Source organism: Vidua macroura, chromosome 8, assembly GCF_024509145.1.
Source record: "Vidua macroura isolate BioBank_ID:100142 chromosome 8, ASM2450914v1, whole genome shotgun sequence".
Classification (NCBI taxonomy): domain Eukaryota; kingdom Metazoa; phylum Chordata; class Aves; order Passeriformes; family Viduidae; genus Vidua; species Vidua macroura.
The window spans coordinates 19,790,337-19,814,093 of record NC_071578.1 but is presented as its reverse complement, the minus strand read 5'-3'; the positions used below and the strand labels follow the sequence as shown (position 1 = coordinate 19,814,093).

Sequence of the window (23,757 nt, the reverse complement as noted above, 5' to 3'; positions counted from 1 at the left end):
ACAACAACAAATTACTACCTGAATGTATGACACAATAAAATCTATCAGAATCCCTCCCTGTCCCTAAAGCCTCTAAGGTGCTTAGGAGTACATCAGGCTTCTACTACAAAGTCAGAATGGACCTAGTTTATTCTAAGGTTGGATATGAACATTAACACAGTGACTAGAGAGAGCTTTTTGGGTTGCAACCTAGAAGCATGTTACAAAGAAAACCGGTAACACTTTCAAGACACACAAAAGGCATTTTTTGTCCAATAGAAGAAAGCCATTCAGAGCTGCTAACACAATGAATGTACGACAAGGAAACAATAAACCTTAAAAAAGGAGTTTTTAAAGCATGGATGCAGGACTTACCATATCATCCATTTCTTCCTCCTTGCTGTATCTTGCATAATCTTTTCGCAAAGTTCTCATTAATATCATAGACACCAGGCCAACCAGAAAGATCACCATCATAAAAGAATTGAAAATTGAAAACCAGTGAATCTACAAAAAGAAAGCACACCCATAACATTTAGAACTGTAAATGCATTTCAAATTGTTCCAATAAGGATCAATTGTTGCCTATAAGGACAGTTTGTCAGCACTAGCTAAGTAACAATAAGTAACAATACATACTGTAAGTAACACTACATTTTCAGAGTGACACTAGAACTGGCCTGTGAAACACCATATATAAACCTTTTTAACAACCAACCTTGCTCAGGACAAGCTACCACAACTCAGTTCAGCAGCAGCAAAGTTTGAACTGGCTGTGCATGCTCCCTTGGTAAGCAAAAGGCAACACAATGTACTGCTGCCTTCCTAGAGAAGAGGTTCAAGTAGCAAAGCCAAAGGAATTACTGCTTTGCACAGGATGAAAAGGTGCAGCAGCGTTATTGCTCTCAAAAGCATATACTTCTGGTTTTCACTGAGCTCCAAAGAGAATGTAGAGAAAGTCTCTACTTCCAGAAAGTAGCACAGCTCAGTACACTACCATTAAGGAGATTACAACCACAGATTTAGACACAACTGATAGTGCCACAACTGATAACTGGTTTAGGCTAATGCTTTTTGCTGTGCATTTACTTCAGAAAGAAGTGTGCCTATGGCCAACTGCCCTTATTCAGCTTACACAGTTGCACAGTTGTGTCCCTGAAGTTTCATTGCTTCTGGTCACCTGAATGGATTTTCTTGAACTACCCTGTATTTTCTGCAGGCTTGAAGCTTGCCTGCATATTTATTGAAGCACTCTAAAAAAATGGAGCCATCCTATTTTAGCAGCAACATTGCCACTTAAACAACAGTCAGACCTCCCTGTTTTATTGTCCCAGAACACCTGGAAAATCTGAAAATTCAAAGATGTAATCCAAAAATTGCATGACATCTGAACTAATGCAACCACTGTAAAGGGATGTACTGTAACAATACATACTCTGTGCTGAAAGAAAGATGGGTCAAGATACTTGTCAAATCGGTCTTCAAACTTCACATCTGATTTCTTCCATTTCACCTGAAGAGAGAAATGTTTATATTTGAAGAACTCCTCACAGTATTTTTTGCTATACTCACATGCAGAAAGCCAAAACACATCATTAAAAATCATCCACTTTAGATGTTTTCTTCAATGAACAGGGTTTGGCAAAAAACAATGGAATGATGTTCTCATAGACTGGCATCTACAGGTCAGGCATAGAATGAACATCAGCCACCCCTCCTCATGGATCGAATCTTGTCCATGCTTATGTCCATCCTTGTCTAAGAGGGAAGAATCAGTCTTACACTGCCTCACTTCTCTCTGTCTCTGTGAGGCTAACCAAAGACACAAATCTGTAGTTGACAAATACAACAAACCTTTTTCATGATTACAGAATCTATATAATGTGTGTGTGTGTGTGTATATATATACACACATACACGTAATTACTATGAATCTAGACACTTCAATGGCCAATAAATTACTCTGAAACCAAATGGAAAAGTATGTTTATGGACAGACTATCACAGGGTGACACCATATTACAGCTGTCAGTTCTCCACCAGCTGCAGAGAGGATTGCTTGTGATTTGGAAAATGTAATTGCATTAATGAACTATATGGTGCTAATATGGTAGCACAAAGTATTTTTGACAATTTTTGCAAGACTGCATTTAAAAATTAAAATGAAAACAATTTTACAAACTAAATACAGACCTACCTGAAAACCTTTTTCAAAAGTATGCCAAAAATTATCAGGATTTTTAGCGATGTTGAAACAAATGCAGCCCCCTTGTACATATCTATTTTAAAATGAATGAGAAGGAACTATCCCTTCCAAAAACTGTTCTCTTACTGAGTATAGCAGAAAGCATATAAATGTAGATTGAAGACTCACCACAGTCCTGAGACGTATTAAAAACCCCAAGATGCCAGCACTATTCAGTTTGAGGTTTGATATCCATGTTCCTCAGTTCAAATTACAACTTGGTTCAAGATTAGCAACTCAAAACATCAATAGCTTTCAAAATTGTTTCAAGCAGATAACAGTTCTCATTAGAGCATCTGCCACTATGAAGCACAGTTTAGAACAAATCCCCCGGTGACAATCTGTGAATTAAACATCTCACACAGGCCAGCCCAGCAATTGCCCACTGGTGCCAACAGAATTTGATAAAGAAGTCCTGAGCTTTCCATGCTAAAAAGTCTTTTAAGGGAATATCTTATGTTATTTTCATTACTGGCTGCTACTCAATGCTGACCAACTTAAAATTTAGAGCAAATGGACTTCACAATGATGGCAGAATTTGAAATAGCAAATTTTGAAATTTCTACTATTAATTTTGCAGCAAAAACAGGGAAATTAGTGTAAATGTAATTCTAAAAAGCACATACAAAACGCAGTTATCTGCACTTCAAACTATACAACTTATTCAGCACAAAAGAAATGTAACTGTGGCAAGAATATTCTCTGAAATAAAATCCTATGCTGACATCCACTGCTATCATATGGAAGAAAAGCAATGCATTAAAAAATGGTTTCATTGTACAAATGTCTTGAACTTGACAAATGAACCATCACTTGATTTAAGTAACACCAATAAAGAGGAAAACTAAAAAAATCAATTTGTCTCAACCACCAAGCATTGCTTATTCATTACCTTTTATCACAGCAACTCTGTATCATTGCAGAAAGCTTCAGAAAAAGAAACTTAAAACCTTATTAATCATGTTATATAAGTAAGAAATTTCTACTGCAATTGCAAAACAAAGTAAATTTTGATATTAACTGCTTGCAAATCATAAAGGCTTACAGTGGGTTCTTATCCTAGCTCAGAATCCAGTTCAAACCCATGACACAAATGTCTCAAGTCCAAACATGAAGACAATGTGTACCTACTCATGGGTCCTCTATACTTCCAGTCTCCATCCTTTCAGGGCTTTCCTATCCCACTACAACACTTTTCTGCACATTACAGAAGCTTCAGTTTGTTTGGAGTACTTCAAAAATCATAATTTTACATTTGTTATTAATAAATCTATCAAGGTTTTTCAGCAACAAAACGGAATATTTGAAGGAGTAAAGATGCATCTTCCACTAACATAGCCCAACATATCAGTTCATATTGTAGTACACAAGTACCTATATTTTTGAGCTCTTTCACCATGTAGAATTTCTTTTTATAGGTGCATTACCAAATTACTTACTGAATATGACATCTGGATTTTTGTGTTTGGTACCAGTTTCACCTTTCCTTCACTGGTCAGATTGACATCTACAATTCTATTTCCATTGAAACCAATTTCAAGTTTTTTGTAAGTCCAAAGGTAATAATCTTCTCCATTTTCATCTGCTTCTCCAACAATCCCTGCATAGAAAACAAGTGCAAGCAACTATTACAGGTATGCTTTTCAGATATTTTGCATTTACTTTTTAAAAATGTGCATTACAAAGTTTTGCCAGCTAAAAAAGCAACATAAACAAAGAGGACACAAAAGAACTTATGCTCTTCTTTTTAACTCTAATATCTGGACTCCACTTTAAATCCCAGGTCTCTGAAAGACGTATTTTGTAATGGCATTAAAAGACAAAGCATGCAGCTACAAAAACTACAGAGGACCCAACAACAGTGCCTCTAGTTTTATTTGCAATTCTTACCAGATAAATAACTATCTAAATTCACATAGCTAGAGATTCATTTTCCCTAACAGAACTTAGCCAAGACCTCTATAATCTCCTATTTTCCATCTATCTATTCACTCGTTTTTCTTCCTCTTAAGAATTTTACTTTTTCTCTGCAATCCTCGTTTACTTTCCAACACATGCTTTTTGCTCTTGTTTGCACACAAGTTTCCAATGCTTGCCAAAAATGTGGTTTTATATTAGGAAGAAATTCTTTACTGTGAGAATAGTACAGGTGGCAGGTTGCCCAAGAGAAGTTGTGGCTGTACCATGATGAGCTTTATGTTTTCTTCCAACTCAAACCATCCAAACCATTCTATGATTAAGTTCCTAATTTTCAGTAAGTTAGTGCAAAATGTCTCATCTACTGCAGAAGAATTCCAGAGACTATGCTGTGCTGGGTGAAAACAGAAAAAGCTTAACAGTCAACAAGTTCCCAGGCTATAAGTGTCACCTTTGATGTCAAGATGTACAAGATGGAAAGTCACAAAAAAGCAGCACTCAAGATACACAAGGCTGAGGGGAATGGGAGAAGAAGTAGGTGAAGGATATGGAACTATCACAAGGCTATCACAAAGCACCAGGCATATGAAGGAAGGGCCTTTGTGCATCACCTGTTTTTTTTTAATTTTCAAGGTGGTATTTTTCTGTCAAGTTTTTTACTCATGCTCATCTGTCAGGATTGCCTTGTATATGCCATCTACACAAAACATGTGCCAGTTTGTGCCTCCACCATATAGCCTGGCACCTGCCATGCCATCTGTTCCCATGGTAGTATCCAGAACCATGACAATATAGACCTCTAAACTACTTAAAGGACATTCTGATCAATCACTCACTGAAGGAATGAACTAACACAGTGCTTCACATAGTTAGGGAATGTCCTGAAACAATCAAGCCTAGTCTCTCTCCACTGTGGGACAGCAATTCAGGAAAAAATATAAAACAGACTGATTTTTTCTGAATGCACTTAGAAAGATCTTGTTGTCTTTTTCAGGTTAGAAAATAGTGTAAACCTTCCAGAGCCCTCAAACAGCAGTTTGATGTCATTACCTTCAGTTATCAGCAGTTAAGAAAGGTTAATTTATGCCTAATCTCTACTGAAAATAGAGTACTTCTTACAGGGCTTGAGGACTTCTAGGGCAAATTTTAAGAATTAGTGTTTGTACATATGTCTGGTATCAGTAAGCCTTAGCAAGGTGGAAAATCATAAAGAACATAAAGGATGAACTTAACTAAAGTTTGCCAGGAGACAGGAGGAGTGCCATCAATGCATCTGGATGAGCCCAGGGAAGTGAATGGTCTGCTTTAAGAATAGAATTAAAGAGAAGTTGCCTAGAATTCTCAGCAAACATTAGCACCATCTGAATCCTTTTCTTTTACACTCTTCACAGAGAACTTTACTTTGGTAGCACTAAAAAAGGACTCCAGCCATCGACATTTAGGGAACAAAATTTTGGTTTAATCCAGCTACAAGATATGAAGCAACAATGAAAAAAAATAGGATATTGGGTCATACAGTATATACAATACATGCTGGCCAGTAAGTTTCTCAAGATAGGTAATCCAAATAAAGTGGATCGACATGATAGCCTTCACACAGTAACAAAAAAAGTCATTCAGCACAAGCTATTTTTAATGCAAGCTGAGGGTAACCAGTTCTCAACACTATCCTCATGAAACCAAGAAAACCCTTCTCAGTATTCAAAGTGTTTCAGAGATGCCATCATAACTACTTCAGTTCTTACATCCATGTATCTTGAATAGTCCTAATGGTTTTCTTCCTTATAATTACTGAAATTTAGTAACTATTTAGAAATAGTTACAGCTGTGCAACAACAATCAAGCAAAAAATATTTGCTTTCTTCAGTGTCTCTACCTGCCACCACATCAAGTACCAATTAGACAAGTCTACACAACACACTCAAAGGTACCAGTAAGCTGGCAGAGGCATATGTACAGTAGCATTCATGCCATATTCATAACAGAAATACTTAAAATAAAAACTGTTCAGTTAGCAGCAATCTCAGTGCTTTAAGTTTTAAGCAGCACTCAGAGCCTGAAACATTTCTATTGCTGAACAGAGACCCAGGAAAACCAAAATTATTGCAGATAAGCTATAATCCCAGTTTTCTCCACTATACTGGGAACACAAAGGTCCAAAATACTAATTCAGACCTGCAGATAAACACTTCTGATTGGTTCAGGTGCTCCTTTCTCTTCACTCCTTTCTCAGCCCCCCACCAAGAACTCATTAATTTTTTGAATAAAAGTTAGGCTAATATTGACCAATCTGCAGTCCTGCTACTTTACCTAACCTGCAGGAGACACAGACCAAAACTGTCAGCACCACTTGCTTTCACACCTGATGTCAGATTATATCCTTACATAATATTACCTGTACTTATGATCCTGCAGTCCCCTATTATGTAGCACAGCTTGAGATCCTGGTTCCAAACTATCAAAAGCAGCTTCTTAATATCTTAGAAAGATGATACCTATATTCCACATGTTTTCTAGCTGACTTCTTGTGCATAAAAAGCATACTATTGGGAAACATTAAAAACACTGGAATCACAGGAAACCAGATTTTTTAGCTGAGAGCATAAAATTTGTCATGCATAGAAGATTTAGTAGGTATGTTTGTTCTTTGGCATTTCAGATGATGAAACATGACCAGGAAAATAAATCCTAAAAAAGAAAGCCTCCAAGACTTGTTAGCCATGTCGGATTCCAAAGAAGTCAGCTTAGCATCCATCATCCCTGGGCAATTCAAAGCCTACATACCTGCCACTAGTCTAGAAAAATAATTCACTGGTCTTTTGCTGAAAGGCCAAAGCCATAAAAAATATTGTAGCAACAACTGTCACTCATGCATGCTTTTAAAAAGCCTACCAGCAACTGCACAAGTAGTACAGTAAAGGTCACACAGAGTAATTCATGTCTAGATCCTGGCTACAGAGCCATTACAAACAATAAACAAATCAGCTGAAAAGAACAAAATCGATACTTAAGTACTTCTCTTCAGGCATTATAGGTATCTTTTAAAAACAGACACATTAAAAAAAAAAAACAAAAACAAAACAAAACAAAACAAAAACCACCAGACCTTCCTGACTACCAGACAAATAATAAATAAATAAAGTGTTAAGATTTCTGCCATGTTCATCAGACAGATATTTTCTAAAACAGATTAAAATAAGAAAGAACTAAAAAATAGCACCCTTTGTCAAAATGAATTAATGATGGATAGCATTATTCATACCAGCTACCAAAGAACTTCTCTTGCATGACTTGAACTGCATTTTTGTAGGTGCTGTGGGACTTTGTTTAGTTTGGGAAGGTTTACCTTTTTCACGGAACACAGGCAACAAAGACTTTATAGCTGTTGTTCATTTCCTTTCAGTTTATATCTACAACAGGAAGATTAGTCCTTGGAGAGTTTGGTTGATAGCTATCAGTGAAAAGGGCAATCTGCAGAGCACTCTTTACTAGGTATGTGATCACAGGTTATGAGAGAGCAACAAAACACAGAGACCTTAGGAGACAACGGCAATAGAGATACACACGTTTTTATTCAGGACACAAGCACTTCTAAACCCAGATTAATAGTACTCAGCAAGAGAAATTTTGAGAATTGTAAAATAGTAAGTAAAATAAAACTCCATATAAACACAGACAACAAATCAACACTGTTAACATCCACTAAATTACCATAAAATTAAACAGAACAGTTTTTGCATGAGTAATAAAGAAAAGTAGCGAAATAAAGTTTCAACTCTCAAATGAGAAGTTTGTTGATCACAATAACATGGACTTTACATATAACCTATCTAATTACCACTCACTTGAACATTTGAACAAATTTAAACCTAAGAACTTACTGTAATTAAATCAGGGCTTTAGAAACAAACAGTTTTTCACCGTTTTTGTATTTCGCTAGTACAATCATCCTACTGTTCTTTCAATGCAATAAGCCTTCAACTTATTTCACACAGAATTGATTAGTTTGGAAAAGACCACTGACATAAGTGAGTCCAACCTATGACCCAACACCATCTTGTCAACTAGACCATGGCACTGAGTGCCACATCCAGTCTTTCCTTAGACACCTCCAGGGATGGTGACTCCAACACCTCCCTGGGGAGCCCATTCCAAAGTCTAATCACCCCTTCTGTGAATAAATGCTTCCTAATGTTCAACCTAACCTTCCCATGGTGCAGCTTAAGATTATGTCCTCTATTACTTTACTTCATATTCTTGTGAATTTGACTTGCATGTAAGTTTCTTGTGAAATTCTTGCAAGGAAGCTTAGTCATTAAATGACTCCATGAAACCCACTAGTACAGAACTTGAGTAGGTGTAATCAGTCATTAATGCATAACATCACTCACCCCATATTGGCAAGTCATCAATATACATCTGGTACCAATAGTGATTTTTTATAGCATACACAAATGCATCTCTTCTTCCCTTGTCCAAGTCAACTTCACAGTAAGTGGTCTGCATCACATCATCTGCAAAAAATTAAAGCACAATTGAAGATTTATTAAAGAGCTGGCTCAAAGTGAAGGCAAATCAAGCAAATGGAGGAATGGACAGAGCTGAAGTCTCCAAGCCCTCTTGGATATGCTCAAGAAGATAATAAAGGACACTTAAAAAGGAGCCATTAAAGCAAATACATGATTGTGTTCACAAATCTACACTTCTGCATGCAGAGGCTTTCCATATACTGGACAAGGAAAGGTTTCACAGTATCCTTTTGCTGCTTCATCCACACTAAATTGAGGTACAAAAGCTGACAGCAGATTCACCTGAACAGATAATAAGATCTCTCTAACTTTAACAAGAGGTATGAAATTATTAACAAATACCTAACACTGTTTACAACATTATCTCTGTTTTAGTATAATCAGCTTCACTGACTAGGAATAATGATTGTAAAAAAACCTAAAACTTTTTAAAGTTCTCAGCAATTTTGAAGAAACTACCCTACGGAAGAAACAAAGCAATCAGAGTAAAGCAGAGAAAAAAAATGAGAGAAGACAAAAACAGGAATAAAGCAAAGAATGCACAAGAGACTACATTTGGAAATGAAATAAAATAAATGCACCTCTTTCAGCCAGAAAGCTATTCTTCCCCATCTACAATTCCTAAGTTATACTGTTAGCAGCCGTTCTTTTGCATCCCAGTTTCCTTCCCTAATGTCTCCTTTTCAAGTGAAGAAGTTCTGAAAGGCCTCATATTTATAAGACTTCAGACAGCAACAAGCTGTCTCACCTACATCTTAGTAATTGTTTTCATGCTACAAAGAGTAAAGCACAGTAAAAGTAAAGAATTCCAACTTCTCCTCTTTTTGTCATTATTGGTATGACATTATTTTAGTAGACAAAATTAATTTCTGCCCTAAGTACAGCTCTAATTTGTATCAAAATTCAGCTTACTTTCTTCAATACACTAACTACAACATAAAGCCTAAAAGGCAAATCAAATCATCTGCACAGAAAAAGCACAGCCAAGCAGAATATTTCTAACAAAAAACATAATTTCTCTGGTAACAAGAAAAATCAATATATGCCAAGTACATCTGGTCAACAAAACTTCTCTTCTGGAGGAAAAAGAAGAGAGTAACAAAACCATTCAAGTCAACAATGTACCAAGAAGACTTTCAGGGCCCATACTGGTACATTTAAGAGAAGGAAGCCATTAAAGTTGGCATCACAGCTGAAACAGACATACAAATTCAAGTTTGCAGTTATGCCTCTACCAAGTTGGATCCTGTATTTTTGGACTGTGTTTCCCCCCACCCGCAAAATGCCTCTCCTTGGCACATTTTCATTTTAACAGAGTTTTAAATTGTCTTACCATTAATTAAAAAGGGGGGGGGGGGAAGCCAACCCACAAACCCCAGAATCATCATTTTCTCGATTTTTTGCTAAGTAAGGATTCTTTCCAAAATATTTGGCACTTCACTGTCATACTACATTCAAATAAAGGATAACACCTTTCTAATACCACATTTTCTGACTCAAAGGATTGTTCAACACAGAGATCAAATGAAAATAAGCCATGAATTAAAATACAGGTAAAAGAGAAACTGATAGAGGCTGTTGAAGAAAGCATTTCCCAGGGCTGAAGCAAGAAGCCTGTTTTGGAGAAGTAGTATGGGGGCCAGGCTGGCTTCAGGTGACTCTCTGGTTCCCAGCAGTACCAGCACAGGTAGGTTAGACTGTAAACTACTCTAAATTACTCCACGGGCTTTCAGACTGTGGACTTTGCCACTTGTTTGTTTGTTTCACCAACTGAAATGAGCTATTCTGCATATAATGCTTTAGGATATAAACAGTGAGGTTTGCTGCTATTAAAAAAAAAAAAAAAACCAAACTTTTTTTTATCATTTATCATCAAATATAATTTGAAGTGAAATCACTGCACTGACACAAGGCTGCAGATAGCAGCGTGCCACAAAAACAACCTACCTTCACTCATTTTTACGGATCTTATTCCCAGCATTCAGAACACCAGAAGAAATCACAGAGATAGTATCTTCACATCTGGATTAACTGTGTTACAAGTTGCTCCAGGGCACACACACAAAACCCCAGTGGAATCATTAGAAACAATCACATTCAATTCTTGCAAAACACAGGGAATGACATTACATATGGAGTATGATGCCAACCATACTGCACTCTACAGTTCCTCTCACCTCCCTTTAAAACAAGTGCTCCTTTCTCCAGCCACTGACAGAAGAAGCTGTCATTTAGTTACAGGACAGGATTAGGTGGCCAAGCTTAAATCCACTGTGTTAAATGATTGAATGAAAGAATCTTAAAACAGCATTTGGTGGCTGGGAAACCTGATGTCTACTTCATTACAGCTTTACCAGATCTAAGGTTTTGCATATGTTAGAGAATTCTTATCAAAGTTATGGCTGGTTTTATGGTGCCTCTGTATAAGGGATGTCAAAGTAGTATCTGCTATGTAAAAAAGCTTCAGGAATGTCAGTAGCACATTCAGGAAATTTTCTAAAAACATGACTCATTAGAAAACTAGTGTGCTTAGCCAGATTTCAAATTTCCTATGAACAGTCAGATCAGTCAGATCAATGGGGTTTTATTCAAACATGTGTACCATATAAAACCTCATTATATCTGACAACACTAAATGTCATCCTTCTAGACTTGCAGTAGAAAGTTTGGGTGAAGAACTCTCAATCAGAAATATGGTCAATTAGTAACATTTCTGAATGCAATTTTGTTAAATCATCCTTTTCCTCTTTAAATTCATCTTCTCTAATGGCACTGTAGGCTAATATCAAAAATAAATTTTCTAATTGAAGTCTCTATGATACCAATGTTCAATACATTTAATAATTTACTAGGTCTCAGGTGTAACACAGGATGTCACTCAAATACTTGAGTAAAGAATTTGACATGTTAATTAAAAAGCATTATTATCCCAGATTTAGCTTGACAAGATAATTAAGCCAACCGAAAACTTAGAAGTTATATTACAATATGAGTGCATGTTAATAATACATTTCTTCCTTCACACAGATATTTATACAGATCTGAGACCTGTGATATAAGAACAACATTGTTCATATTGTAACGAAAGGAAAATCCAGCTATCCTGTATGATTGCATGTATCCTTTCATAAGCCACACTTAGTACAAGAAACACTACTTCATGGAGACTTGAATACACTGTAAATTTGCCCCATCAGTCACCACTATGAGAGTTCCAAGTGGAAACCTTCACCCTCAGAAGGGCACATTTCTGCAGAATCATAATTTTTCTTATTCTAGTTCAAAAAATATAGGCAATGCCTACTGATTCAACGGTCAGTTTTACTTACACAGGTCAGTACTTCAGCTAGCAGCAGCTGTAGCCTAAACAATTCTTTGAATATGATGAACATGCAGCTTCACACTTACCTGCTACTGCTGTCCAGTCAAACAATGTTGAGAAGGGAATTATTTTTTTATTGCAGAAGCTAATTTATTAGAACAATTCTATTTCCATTTTACTCACTTTAGAGGATAAAAACCTAAAAGCATGACATTCAAATCTAATTTTGTAAACTCATACAATACTTTAAAGAGAAAGAAATGCCTGCAACTGTTAATCTTGCCATAATGCCAAACACACATAAAGAAAAGCACAGATGTCTGTTAACTCAGAACTTAGATATGATTCACATATTCATGAAGAAAATCTGTACAAGTTTATTACTTATTATCTTAATTATTTCAGCTGCATATTTTAGATACTCAACACTCCTTCAAGCTGTATCTTTTACTTAAGAACACATGAATCTATTGGTACCAACCAAGCCTCTATCTGTTAACAAAAAGGAAAACAAAAACCAACCAAAAAACCAAGCCACCACAAAAACACCAACAGTCTTGTCTCAATTTAATTGCAGCAACTTCTGGAACACTGATGCAGAGTTGAAGCTGGTATCAATCACACTGAAATAAAACTTATCCATTACAAAAATATTATTTAAATTTCACGGATACAATCTATTTACAAAAAAACCCCACAAGAAACCCCAAAAACAAACAAACAAACAAACAAAAGTGAACACCACTTCCGCAAAAAACACGGTCTATCTACCAAGAAAATGTCACCAAAAAACTGAGCTACCATCACATTTCAACAATCAAACTGGAAAGGAATTCTTTATGCAAATGTTAAACTTTAAGGACTGGTCTATGAAATCCACATTTACAATACATAAACTGGATATGAATTGTAATGTGTTTATTACAACTTTTAAGCCTCTAAAAATGAATTTAAGTATTGCAATCCTCTGCTCTATTTCTTTATTTTTAAAACCTGTATATCAAGGGGATTTGAATTACAAAAATTTTACATAATTTCATATTAAATACTAATTTCATTCTAAATACTAATAACTACTATTACAATTACTTTAGATTTGTAACTTTGAAATGTGGAAAAATCAGTGTTTTAATACTTTTAACAGCAGATTAAGGATAGTAAAATAGAGTTGACTCCCACTCAGATTTCACGTCATGGACCACTGCCAGAAATACTAAAACACCTCCTGATGCAGAAGTTGCTGGATAACAGTTAACAGCAAAGAGATTATTGTCTTCATCTTTTATCCAGAGGACACAGACTGCAAGAGAAAAAACTAAAGTGCACATATACAGCTTCACACATCATCTACACACACTTAGTAATCAACCAGCTAGCATGTATCATCTGCCTTATTGAAAACATCTGTCCTGCAGCCACTTTGGCTGAGAGTTCAATTCACTGCAGGTCCAAATGGGATTATCAATCTACTTAACTCCAAGGTGTTAATAACAAGAATTTAAATTTTAAAAATCCTGTGCATTGGCTACATCATAGCAGTAAACATCAACTCACAAACTTTCTAGTCTTTTCAATTTGATGCTGCACCTAGAGAGTGCACTTGTCACAGGAATAAAAGAATCTCTTTGTAAAGTTGGGGTACTTAAAGGCAGTAAAAATTACACATTGAACTGGCTGTACAAACAAACATTTACCATATTCTCATAACAGAAACTTTATTAATCTTCACCAATGTGCTGAATTGCTGCCAGTTGCCTTCACTGTCCTTTCCATTTTGTGTTTCTGACAACATTCTATGAGGTTTGACAAGAGAACTATTTCTCCCACATGGAATAAAATTTTCAGTATGCTACAAGTATTACAAACCAGTAGTAGGACTGTTTCCCAGTGTTTCTACAAGTACTCTTCCTTTCTTAAAAGAAAAGATTCAGCTCCAAACTCCTTTAGTGTGGCAATGCTGTCCTCTATGCAAATTTTTAAATTATGAAGAATTTAAGGTATTAACAAACTTTGTAAAAATCTTTTATTCCACTTATCCTACTGCTAGCAAAAACATCATTAGGTCTTTTATTTTGCAGATGTCCAGTTTTGGATAAAACTCTTACAGCTTACAGAAACTAAATCCCATCTGACTGTAAATGCTCAGACAAGAGATACTATGCTTAAGTCCTCCATCCAGTTAAGCACTAATGATGAAATGTAGTGTTCTGGAAAAAAAGATACAGAGAAACATAAATTGAATCAAATTAATAAATGTTCAAATTCAAGAGGCAAAAAGAATCTGTTACCATTTGAAGTTCTGCAACTACTAGCTACAGATATCTGAAAGGACACACACAGAGAAATTGTACAATAGAAGACTCAGGCCTTAATACCAAGAAATATATTTGCAAAAGAAGTTAAATGTCTTCTCTGGAACAGTATGGTAAGATGGTGAGGACAGGGAACAATGGAGAAAAAAAAAAAAACAAACCAGCTTCATCCTGCTCCATCCTGACTGGAGTAAGATGAGTTAGAGACAGCACTATGAAGGTATTTGTCAAAGTTATTTTAAACTAGACCATAATCAGAAGGATACAATTATCAACTTTGTGTTGAGGTGGAACTTTGAGATGTTGAGCCCTTGCTACTCCTTTGCAATTGCAGTGAGTCTACTACATCTTCAGAACTGGTAATTCCAGAATATTAATTCCACTAAATAATCAAACATTCATATACAGAAAACTTAAGTTTTACTTTGTAAAATGATATCAGCTACTTCAGAAGCAATATCTGCTGCAAGCATTTTCCTTCAAGGGCACATAGATGGAAACTTCACTGTAAACTCAAAAGCCAGTGGTAGTACCAATCAACCATACAAAACACACTCAGCTGCTAGCAGCAAGAAAATTTCAGTTCTTCTCATTAAAAGATCAAGTTTGAAGAGTCTGTGTATTTTTTAAAGTGACTAAATGCACTTTGAATCACTTACCTTTAAATTTGATGTCAAGACCACTAAATTCCAATTCAACTCCTTGAAGTGCTTCCCCTAGGGTTTCATGGTAATGGCCGATGCTTTTTTTTGATCCCACACAGAAAGGGAGAGAGAAGTATTTGTATGTTTCTTGGCGATTGTGGTAAGGTCCTACAGTATTCATCCATAGAACAACTTCCTCTTTATCCTGGTACTGAAAGATAAAGTTATTGAGTTAGATGAGAAGCCCAGCAGAATAAAAATGTTCAAGAAACTCTTAATCATATTAACTAGCAGAGCAGGATTGCTCAATCACAGGCAACAGCCACTTTTAAAGACAGCTGAGCACTTTTGTCTTTTGACAGGGGCTCTAGGATAAAATTTCAGCCTGCTTTCATAGAAATAAAAAAGCCAAGTTGATCATACAGTTTCTAACAGCCCATCAGTGAAGTATCAGACAAGGGGGATTTAAGAAAGATGTAGAAGATGCAGCAAGCAAGAGTCTTGAATATAAATAAGCTTTTACTAATTTTGTAAAACACAGATCAGTTAAAAACAAAACTATGCTTATCTCAACTGAAATAAAGGCAACACCAAATTAATGTCTTGTTAAACAAGATCTTAGCAAAGTAGTCAGGCAATCTACCCACACTGACAGATATTTTGTATTTTCCTAAAATGCAGCTCCCTTTCTTTTTAGAAAGGGTATAAACTGAATTCAAAATTCCCAGAAGAGCACAGTGCCTCACAGGAAGCACTAAAATTAAACTGTTGCATACCTACAGTAGCCAAGAGCCAAAGTCAGACAGAAGAACTGTATTTTGATGCATTTCCAACAGTCCCACAGTGAAAAAACAGAACAGCAAGAAGTCTGGTGGCTGCCACGAAATTCTCTCTTGGAACATTCACTCTTCACTTTCCACAGCTACTGTTAGCCAGGAAAATATATTCCTTGTCTAGGAGCCAATAATTCCAATAATTTTTTTCAAGCCCTTATTACTTCTGAACAACAAAAAAACAGTACTTAAAAGTCATTAATCTATCAGTATTCAAATACTGGACAAATTCAGGAAAATTAAATTATTTGAAATAATAATTTGCATTATATCTGTATGCATCTGGATGAGGTATCAGATTTGCTGATTGCTACACAAAGTCTCTCACACAGCACTACTTCACCTATAATTTCAACAGAATAAGAGGGACAGAGACAGCGATATAACTTCTAAGACAGGAAAAAACCCTACTTATAATTATATACACATAAAAGCAAATCACTATATAGGTCCTGAATTTTTTTAGGTACTGAAGTATAAAGTACTATTGTAAGACCAAAACACAGACATAGAACACCTTGGAGAAGAAAAGAAAGCAAAACGTTAATTAGACATAACTATTATATAGTGCACAGATACTGAACACAGTTCTGTATATCCCTTTTAACAAATGAACAAAGGCTCTTCAACTCCATTTATTCAGAACAACCACAGTCATACCAAGAGGTCAATGCAGAAATTAAATGAAAAAAGAATTCAGATGAAGAGTTTAAAAGTTAAACTCAAGGATTTAAACAAACACGCTTTGGAAAATAATTTAATTCCTTTAAACTAACACACCATTTCAATTAAAGGCTCATCTTTTTGTTTACAAAGATGTACAAAGGTCATTCTAGCCTCTTATGTGAGTGATTTCCAACAAGAAACTTAAAATATCTTACTGATTTCATTCTGAGCTGCAACAGAGACCAAACACTTATCCATTTCACAAACTTGCCCCTTTGCAGAGCACACACTTCAGAGCATTTCTGACAGGTAAAGCATGTCAAAGAAGCATCAATAAAAAGTAAACAAGAGAAAGCAAGAGAAAGTAGACATTCCTTCTCTCTGCCAGCAACCAGCAAGGTTACATCAGTGCAGCACAGTTGTCCAAAGAAAGTTGGTAAAGATAACAGAAAGAAAGCAAAATCCCAGTTCCAACCCCCTCAGCTGCAGAAGCAGACAGTGGAATCTGCACTTCGAATCTGCCTCTAGCTCTTGCCAAGGGAGCACGGGACAAGCTGGTCCCTATCTCTTCCTAGCCTGTTATTTCTATCATGTCTTCTGTTTCTTCATCTAACAGCTGCAGAACATATTTCCAGCTCTTTCTCAAAATGGTCTTTACTTGTCAAGAGCCCATTTTAGCACTACTTGTACCAAACAGCTTACATGTGAGCTGACCAATGTCTCTGTTTAACCTTCAGTAATAGAATATGACAACATCCTTAGGTCTGTCAGTTCATCTTTGACTGCCTGAATAAAGAAATACTGACCACTGCTTTTCTCAGCTGTTCGTTTCTGACATGCTTCATACTGAGCTGGGACCTCCACATTTTTGGAACTATACCAGAAATGACAGATGAGGCAAAAACCAACAGATTAGGAACATAATATGCAAAATCTTGCTATGTTTTCTGATCTACCAATGTAACTAAATAGTAATTACAAAATCTGCAATAAGAAATCTGGTCTTGTCTCTTATCTGCATGGGGCTTAGTCCTTCTTCAGGGCCTACGAGTTTTTCCCACAATGACTCCAAAATGCCATCAACCTACTCTAGAGAGAAAAGGGGCCACATCAAACAGATGCAAAGAATTCAGTCTGCATTTATTACTTCCTCCTTTCTCACAACCACCCCAGAACAGCAGGAGATAAATCTTTTCAGGACTGCTATGTAAACAAACACAACACCTCAGCCAGCCCAGGCTACACCTCACTCACACAGTCCTTAGGCACAGCCGTCTGCCATCCATCAGTGCTCCCATCAGGTGCTGCTGGTGACCTCCTCAAATTAAGAGCATTGTAGTAAGCAAAACAACTTAAGCACCTTCAGCTTAAACCTGGGGGTGGTGTCCAGCAGAAACTGAAGGACATTTTCTTCTCTCTACATTTCTTGGGTTTTGCTCCTTGTCAATTATGAGTTTTCATATTGAAATACATTTCTCTCACATGACATATCTAATCCCTGCATTTTTAGCCTAGTGGTAGGGTAACTCGGTGGAAGAACACAGTGCTATTAAAGAGTTCAAGTGTGGCAGTTTGATGTTAGGTTTTCTGTCTTTTTTCTTTTCTGTTCTGTTTCATTAGGGTGTTCATAATATCAAAACATCTATAACAAATAACAGTGCCAACACAACGGAAAATTTATTTAGGCAAGACAAAGCACTGGAGTATTTTGTAGGAGACTCTGCTGCTAAGTTTTGAGAAGGCTTACATATAACACACCTTTCAGCAAAACGGTCGTGCTATGAGAGAGAGAACATAAAGTAAGCCAAGATCAACATACTAAATGACAAGGCAAAGAAAGGTAAACAAATAAGATGCTGCAATCTGTATTCTGGTGTATCTCAGCAAGCTCTTCTGGTTTTGGTTCATATGAAGGGATAATATACTGCATATAGCTCAGAGATCCTAATTATATTCACAGACACAAGCATTTAACAACTTGGTCACAATGCCACAACTCACATAGTCCAGTACTTCCACATGTGAGAGAAGGCTACAAAACACAGTTTTATTTATGTTTCACTTACTGTAATTTATGAAAAAAATGTCTGTAAGCTTTGCATATTTTTCTGCACTAAGCTTAATATCAGCTCAGTAATTTCTGTGGCTATATGGAATATATAATGAAATATTTACAGATGCTGCCTGAAAAGTCTCATCATAGACACAAGTTACCTACCATATAGCTGTTAAGCTAAGGGAGACACACCTTCAGAAACTTTTTTCTGTAATTGACAACCAGGTGGTGGAGGACCAACTTGCACCTCAAAAACAACTATGTATCATCTACAACCCTCATCACAGCTGAGGGCATCTGTTCCAAAGCAGCACAATATGGTCACACTGCCTGTTCAGAGCACTGGGCTGCAGGGATGTGCCTGTGCAAGCTAAAATCACATCCAGCCTATCTACAGTTCTTCCTTGTTGCCAGTATTGATGGGTCCACTCTAGCTCCCTGCAGAACACTAAACTGGCAGGAAGCTTGTGTAGTCTGACATGGCCAGAAGTGCATCTCTTCTATGTAACACAATTAGTGAAAAACTGGGGGTGTGCAGCACTTTGAGACTTAATATAAAGACAATTTCCATACATCTATACAGTTCAGAAACGATTCAAGTTCACTATTCAATACTGACACAACCTTCAGTACAGCACATGCATCTTCCTTTCCTGTTACCCAACAGGGCATTCATGGTGTGGAAAGCAACTTTATGTTCTCTTTGCACAACTGTAGACATTAGCATGCTAACCCTAAAAATAGACTATTTATTCTACAAAACAATTAAGGCTAGATTAACTCAGAATATGAAAGGTTGCAGAAAAATATATGAGACTGTTGCTGATATTCTGCTTTAAACCAGGAAAACACTTTTCAAAAAAATGATGGGAGACAAAAAGAGGATTATAACTGCCAAATCTCATGTGATGATTCAGCAAAATAAATTCCAATCAAGACAGTTTCTTTCAGAAAATATGCAATTTTACTCCTTTCCTCAAATGGAAGTCTGGAATGACATGCTTCACAATGCACATCTTTTGGGGGGAAAAAAGGATCAATATTATTTGTTAATGGCAAAGCAAAGATATAGAAGCAAGACAAGAAATACAGGAGGCAGCAAGCAAGACTCACCTGGCAAGTAATATCCCAGGCTTGCAGTCCTCAATATCTTACAGATATTCCATCTGTCAAGCACTGTGATAATACTCAATGTTTGCAGCTCACATCCACATTAAATCCATCCTATTAAACTGTGGATTTCAGCCTCATGCTCTCCTTTGGACAAAGCAGGTTATTTCCAATAACACTTCTTTATTTCTCTCTGAATTTTATGCCTCACCAGGATGTGTCTAGGACTGTACTGGTGGCACAGGCTGAACTTCTGTACATGCAGTACTTTTACTGTTACACTTCCTAGATGCACAAGATTGCTCAGGCACACCATGTCCTGCTTCCATGACATTTATTTCACCTCTTCAAAATGGAAACACAACTTCAAAGAGGAACCAGGCTGCTCATCTGCGCACAACTTCACATGCAAATATGTATTTTACATGAACTGAAATGTTTTCCACAATGCTTCTCTGACAATTTTCAGATACTATACAAAGTTCCTAATTCTATATACTAATTTTAAATAAGCCTTACATGATCAGGGTTTTAATGTACTTGATCAGGGTATAAATCAAGCAAAAACACTTTTCTCAACCATATCAAAATAGGAATTTTGCTACACAATATAGGCTGGGTTTTGTTTATTTTTCAATGTTTTTCATGTATTTCTCATCTTACAGAGCACAGACAATCAAACTAAAGCAACATAAAAATTTAAATGCTACCTACTCTCTAGACCATTCTCCTGCAACAAAAACCACAGGATATTTCAGAATGCTTTATGGTTTGTCTATTACATCATCAATTCCAACAACTCTAGCAATAGAAGATGTGAAAGCAAAGGCCAGGCAGGAGCCCCTCAGCCCTGTTTCTGCAGGATCAATATGCATTGTGATAAGGCCACCAGCACACCACTGATACTATTGCTACCACAAACAAAAGGATCAAAAAGGTCAAAAAATGTCACAATTATTATAATACAGAAAATGAGCATTACATTATATGCTCTGAAGCATGAAAGTAAGTGAAAGAATCACCAGACAAATTTTCAGTTAGTTCCTGATAAACTGTTCTGTCATGGCCTGAAGTTATGCTGCTGTACTGTCTTTAGACAATGGAGATTTTAAATACTGTGGCAAAAATTTCTCTTCACTTACTATTCATTTTAAATATCCATGTCTTTATCTTATAATTGTATTTACACTGTTCTTCCTCCAAAGAAAGGCAGATGTGATTTTTAAAGAGTAATTCAAATTTAAGATAAAGGGTAAAAGCTGTTGATTCAATGACACTATCCATACCTAGTATCTCGAGAAACAATAGCATAGACCTAGAGCTTCATGCAGAGTCCTCTCACAATTACCTTTTATAGTATTTGCTTAGAAGTCCACAACCATAAAAAAGGACATGTGTAATACATATTACAGCACACACTGCATGCTATTCCACGTTACAGCAGCATTAAAAGCTTAAGGCAGCACTTCTGTAGGTCCAGCATGCAGAGCACTGACAACACCCTGTACAGCTGTGTCAGGATGCACCAGCACGCCTTCCTCCAGGCAACTGCACACTGAGGAAATGGAAGGATAAGGAGAAGGATGTGTATTCCTAGCAACAGGTCTCGAGTCCTAAAGTCAGTGAAAATTTAGTTTGAGATTACCAAATCCTAAATTTCCCTTCCACTTCTCCAAGAGTGAGCAGAGCCTTCAAAATGTAGTAAAGCACTTTGATTATAAAAAAATTAATCTCCCAGCTGAAATCATATTTAAAACTGAAATTCATTAAAATGCAGTATTTAAGGAATATTTCCTTCAGGTTCTTTATCTTAACATCAGTACACGACTACAAAACCCTGGCCATGCTTCATTCATGCTATTAATGCTTCCACTCCAATCTCCCACACAAGATTCAAATATCAAAATACCCGAGCAAGGAGACAGCCTTCCAAAAAAAGGTAACTGTCTTTCTACATCAACTATTCCTAACCTATCACATAACCTATCCAGTTAATAAACTGGACACTATGTGAACAAGAATATTAAACCAAAATAGACTTATAATCTCTCAGAGTTGAGTAGTTCAGATGAAAAAAAATACAAGCCTTCAAAAGGAATTTGTGATTTCCATGGGTAACTGTTTAGGTAATCATTCAGAAGACCTAAAAACATCAGAAATCACTTTTGAAGGGAGAGCTCAAACCCAAACAAATTCAGTGACAGCTTTAATTTTTTTCCCTAGAAGATTACCAATATTAATTTAATAATGAATAATCCCTCAAGTCAACCAGCCCTTAAAATAAACACATTGCTATGCTGAAAACCATCTCACCTCAGCAGAAGCCTCACTCTAAAGCATAGGTTCAGCAACAAAACTGGGACCTAAACTAGTTCAAAGAACATCTCTTTCTTGAAAGTACTGAATATTAGATTAACTTCTCTGTCATTAACTGCAGCACCAATAAAACCCTTTCCCTTTAAAAGAATAAACACAATCCTAATCAGGTTAAGAGTCCTCAAAAATAAATGGAATGAGGCAACTAATTATCTACTTCTTATACAGAAGTTATCAGTACTATTTATCTGTTTTATTAAGAGCACTTGGTAAGCTTTACCACACCTCACCTTGAGAAAAGTATGTTAAGAAACTCAGCAAGTGTTTACCAGCCAGGCTGCTCCAGAGCAAAAAAAGCCCTGACAGTCAGACAGATCCAGTGTTTAATCATAGCCACGTTCTAATACACTCCACTTGCAGCAAACAGAAATGGTTTCTTGGAAAGTCTCGTTCCAAAATCACATCTCAGCTCATCACACAAACTTCCACTTTCTCACACTGAAAGCCACGGGAAACAACACTCCGATGCAAAATGAGAAACTGACGGAGCACTGGTATATGTTTCCTAAAGATTCTTTTTGAGTAATATTGCGAGCACTTCAGAAAAACTATTCTCATGCCAACGTGTGAGCTTTCAGATCAGTAGTATTTTATACACCCATTTTTCTTGCGGCTCCGTGGCAGTGTGCCCGTCCTGCCCTCGCTCCCCAGCCCATTCCCACGCTATCCCTGCCTCTTCCCGAGGGGAGCTGTCACCCCCCGTCCCGCAGGGCTGTCAGAACCGCGCTCCGGCTCGGACCCGCGCTCTGAAGCAAGAGCAAACATCCTCCCGAGAGGAGGGCAGAGCAAACAGCGCTCTCCAAACAAAGCACGCGTACCTGCCGCGGCGTTTATCTGCTCCAGGAAAAGGTGGGACACCCCGCCCGGGCGCACAAGGATGTTCAAACCGGATCAGAGAACCCGGCGGCCCTGCCCCGAGCGCCGAACCAGATCGCGGGGCCCGATTCGGCCGGCGCGGCCAGAACAGCCCGAGCAGCGCAGCAGGCGCGGAGGGAGCCCCGCGGGGCGGCAGCCGCCCGCTCCCCCCGAGGCCGCGGCCCGTGGCTCCCCGTCCCTCCCGCCCACCGAGCCGCGCTCTCCGCGCCGCCGCGGCACGGGGGCCCCGGCCCGAGCGCCGCTCCCGGGGAAGCCGGGCGCCGCCTCACCGTGTGCTCGTGCTCGTCGGCGCGGGCGCGCAGCGGCAGGAGCGGCAGGAGCAGCAGGAGCAGCCCGGGCGCCGCCATCTCGGGCCTCGGCGTCCCCAGCAGGCCCCGCCGCGGCACCGGCCCGCGCCCGCCGCCGACGCCACTTCCGCCCCGCCCGCCACGTCACCCGCCCGCCCGCCGGAACCGCGGGGGCGCTCCGGGAGCGCTCCGGGGGCCCCGCGGGGCGGGCGGAGCCCTGGAGGGAGCGCGGGCGGGCACGGAGCGGCCGCGCCCCGCCTCGGGCAGAGCGCGGCCAGCAGGAGGGCACGGGAGCGCCGTTCTTACCAGATGGAATTGTAATTGGTATTTCGTTTTGATCGATAAAGTAATCGAAAGGTCTTTGGGAACGGCGGGACGCAGGGCTGTGTGCAAGTACCCTCTGGAGCACAAGTCGTGGGAGCAGCAGCTGAGGGAGCTGCGGTTTTTGAGTCTGGAGAGGAGGAGGCTTAAGAAAGACCCTTACCATCCTACGAGTGCCTGAAAGGAGGCTCTAGCGAGGCGGGGGTCGGTCTCTTCTCCCGAGAAACCAGTGACAGGACAAGAGGAAAGGGCCCCAAGCTTGGACACTGGGCGCAATTTCTTCA

General features: G+C 38.1%; 1 protein-coding gene across 3 annotated transcripts in view; it reads right to left on the bottom strand.

The window, feature by feature from the left end:
* The window catches only part of TM9SF3 (transmembrane 9 superfamily member 3), a 45,168-nt gene extending 21,912 nt beyond the window's left edge, over nucleotides 1-23,256 (bottom strand). Inside the window, exons 1-6 of one of the 3 annotated variants that reach the window (XM_053984435.1) lie at nucleotides 23,135-23,256; nucleotides 14,964-15,159; nucleotides 8,533-8,655; nucleotides 3,664-3,824; nucleotides 1,415-1,492; nucleotides 355-486 (exon numbers count right to left, since the gene is read on the bottom strand). In XM_053984435.1, coding sequence (XP_053840410.1) covers nucleotides 355-486; nucleotides 1,415-1,492; nucleotides 3,664-3,824; nucleotides 8,533-8,655; nucleotides 14,964-15,159; nucleotides 23,135-23,212 — 768 coding nt within the window. In that variant the 5' untranslated portion in view covers nucleotides 23,213-23,256. Of the gene's footprint in view, nucleotides 1-354; nucleotides 487-1,414; nucleotides 1,493-3,663; nucleotides 3,825-8,532; nucleotides 8,656-14,963; nucleotides 15,160-15,724; nucleotides 15,936-22,807; nucleotides 22,873-23,134 lie in introns of those variants that run through there. The other 2 variants (XM_053984437.1, XM_053984436.1) reach the window with 2 other exon arrangements.
* Nucleotides 23,257-23,757: the final 501 nt, after the last annotated feature.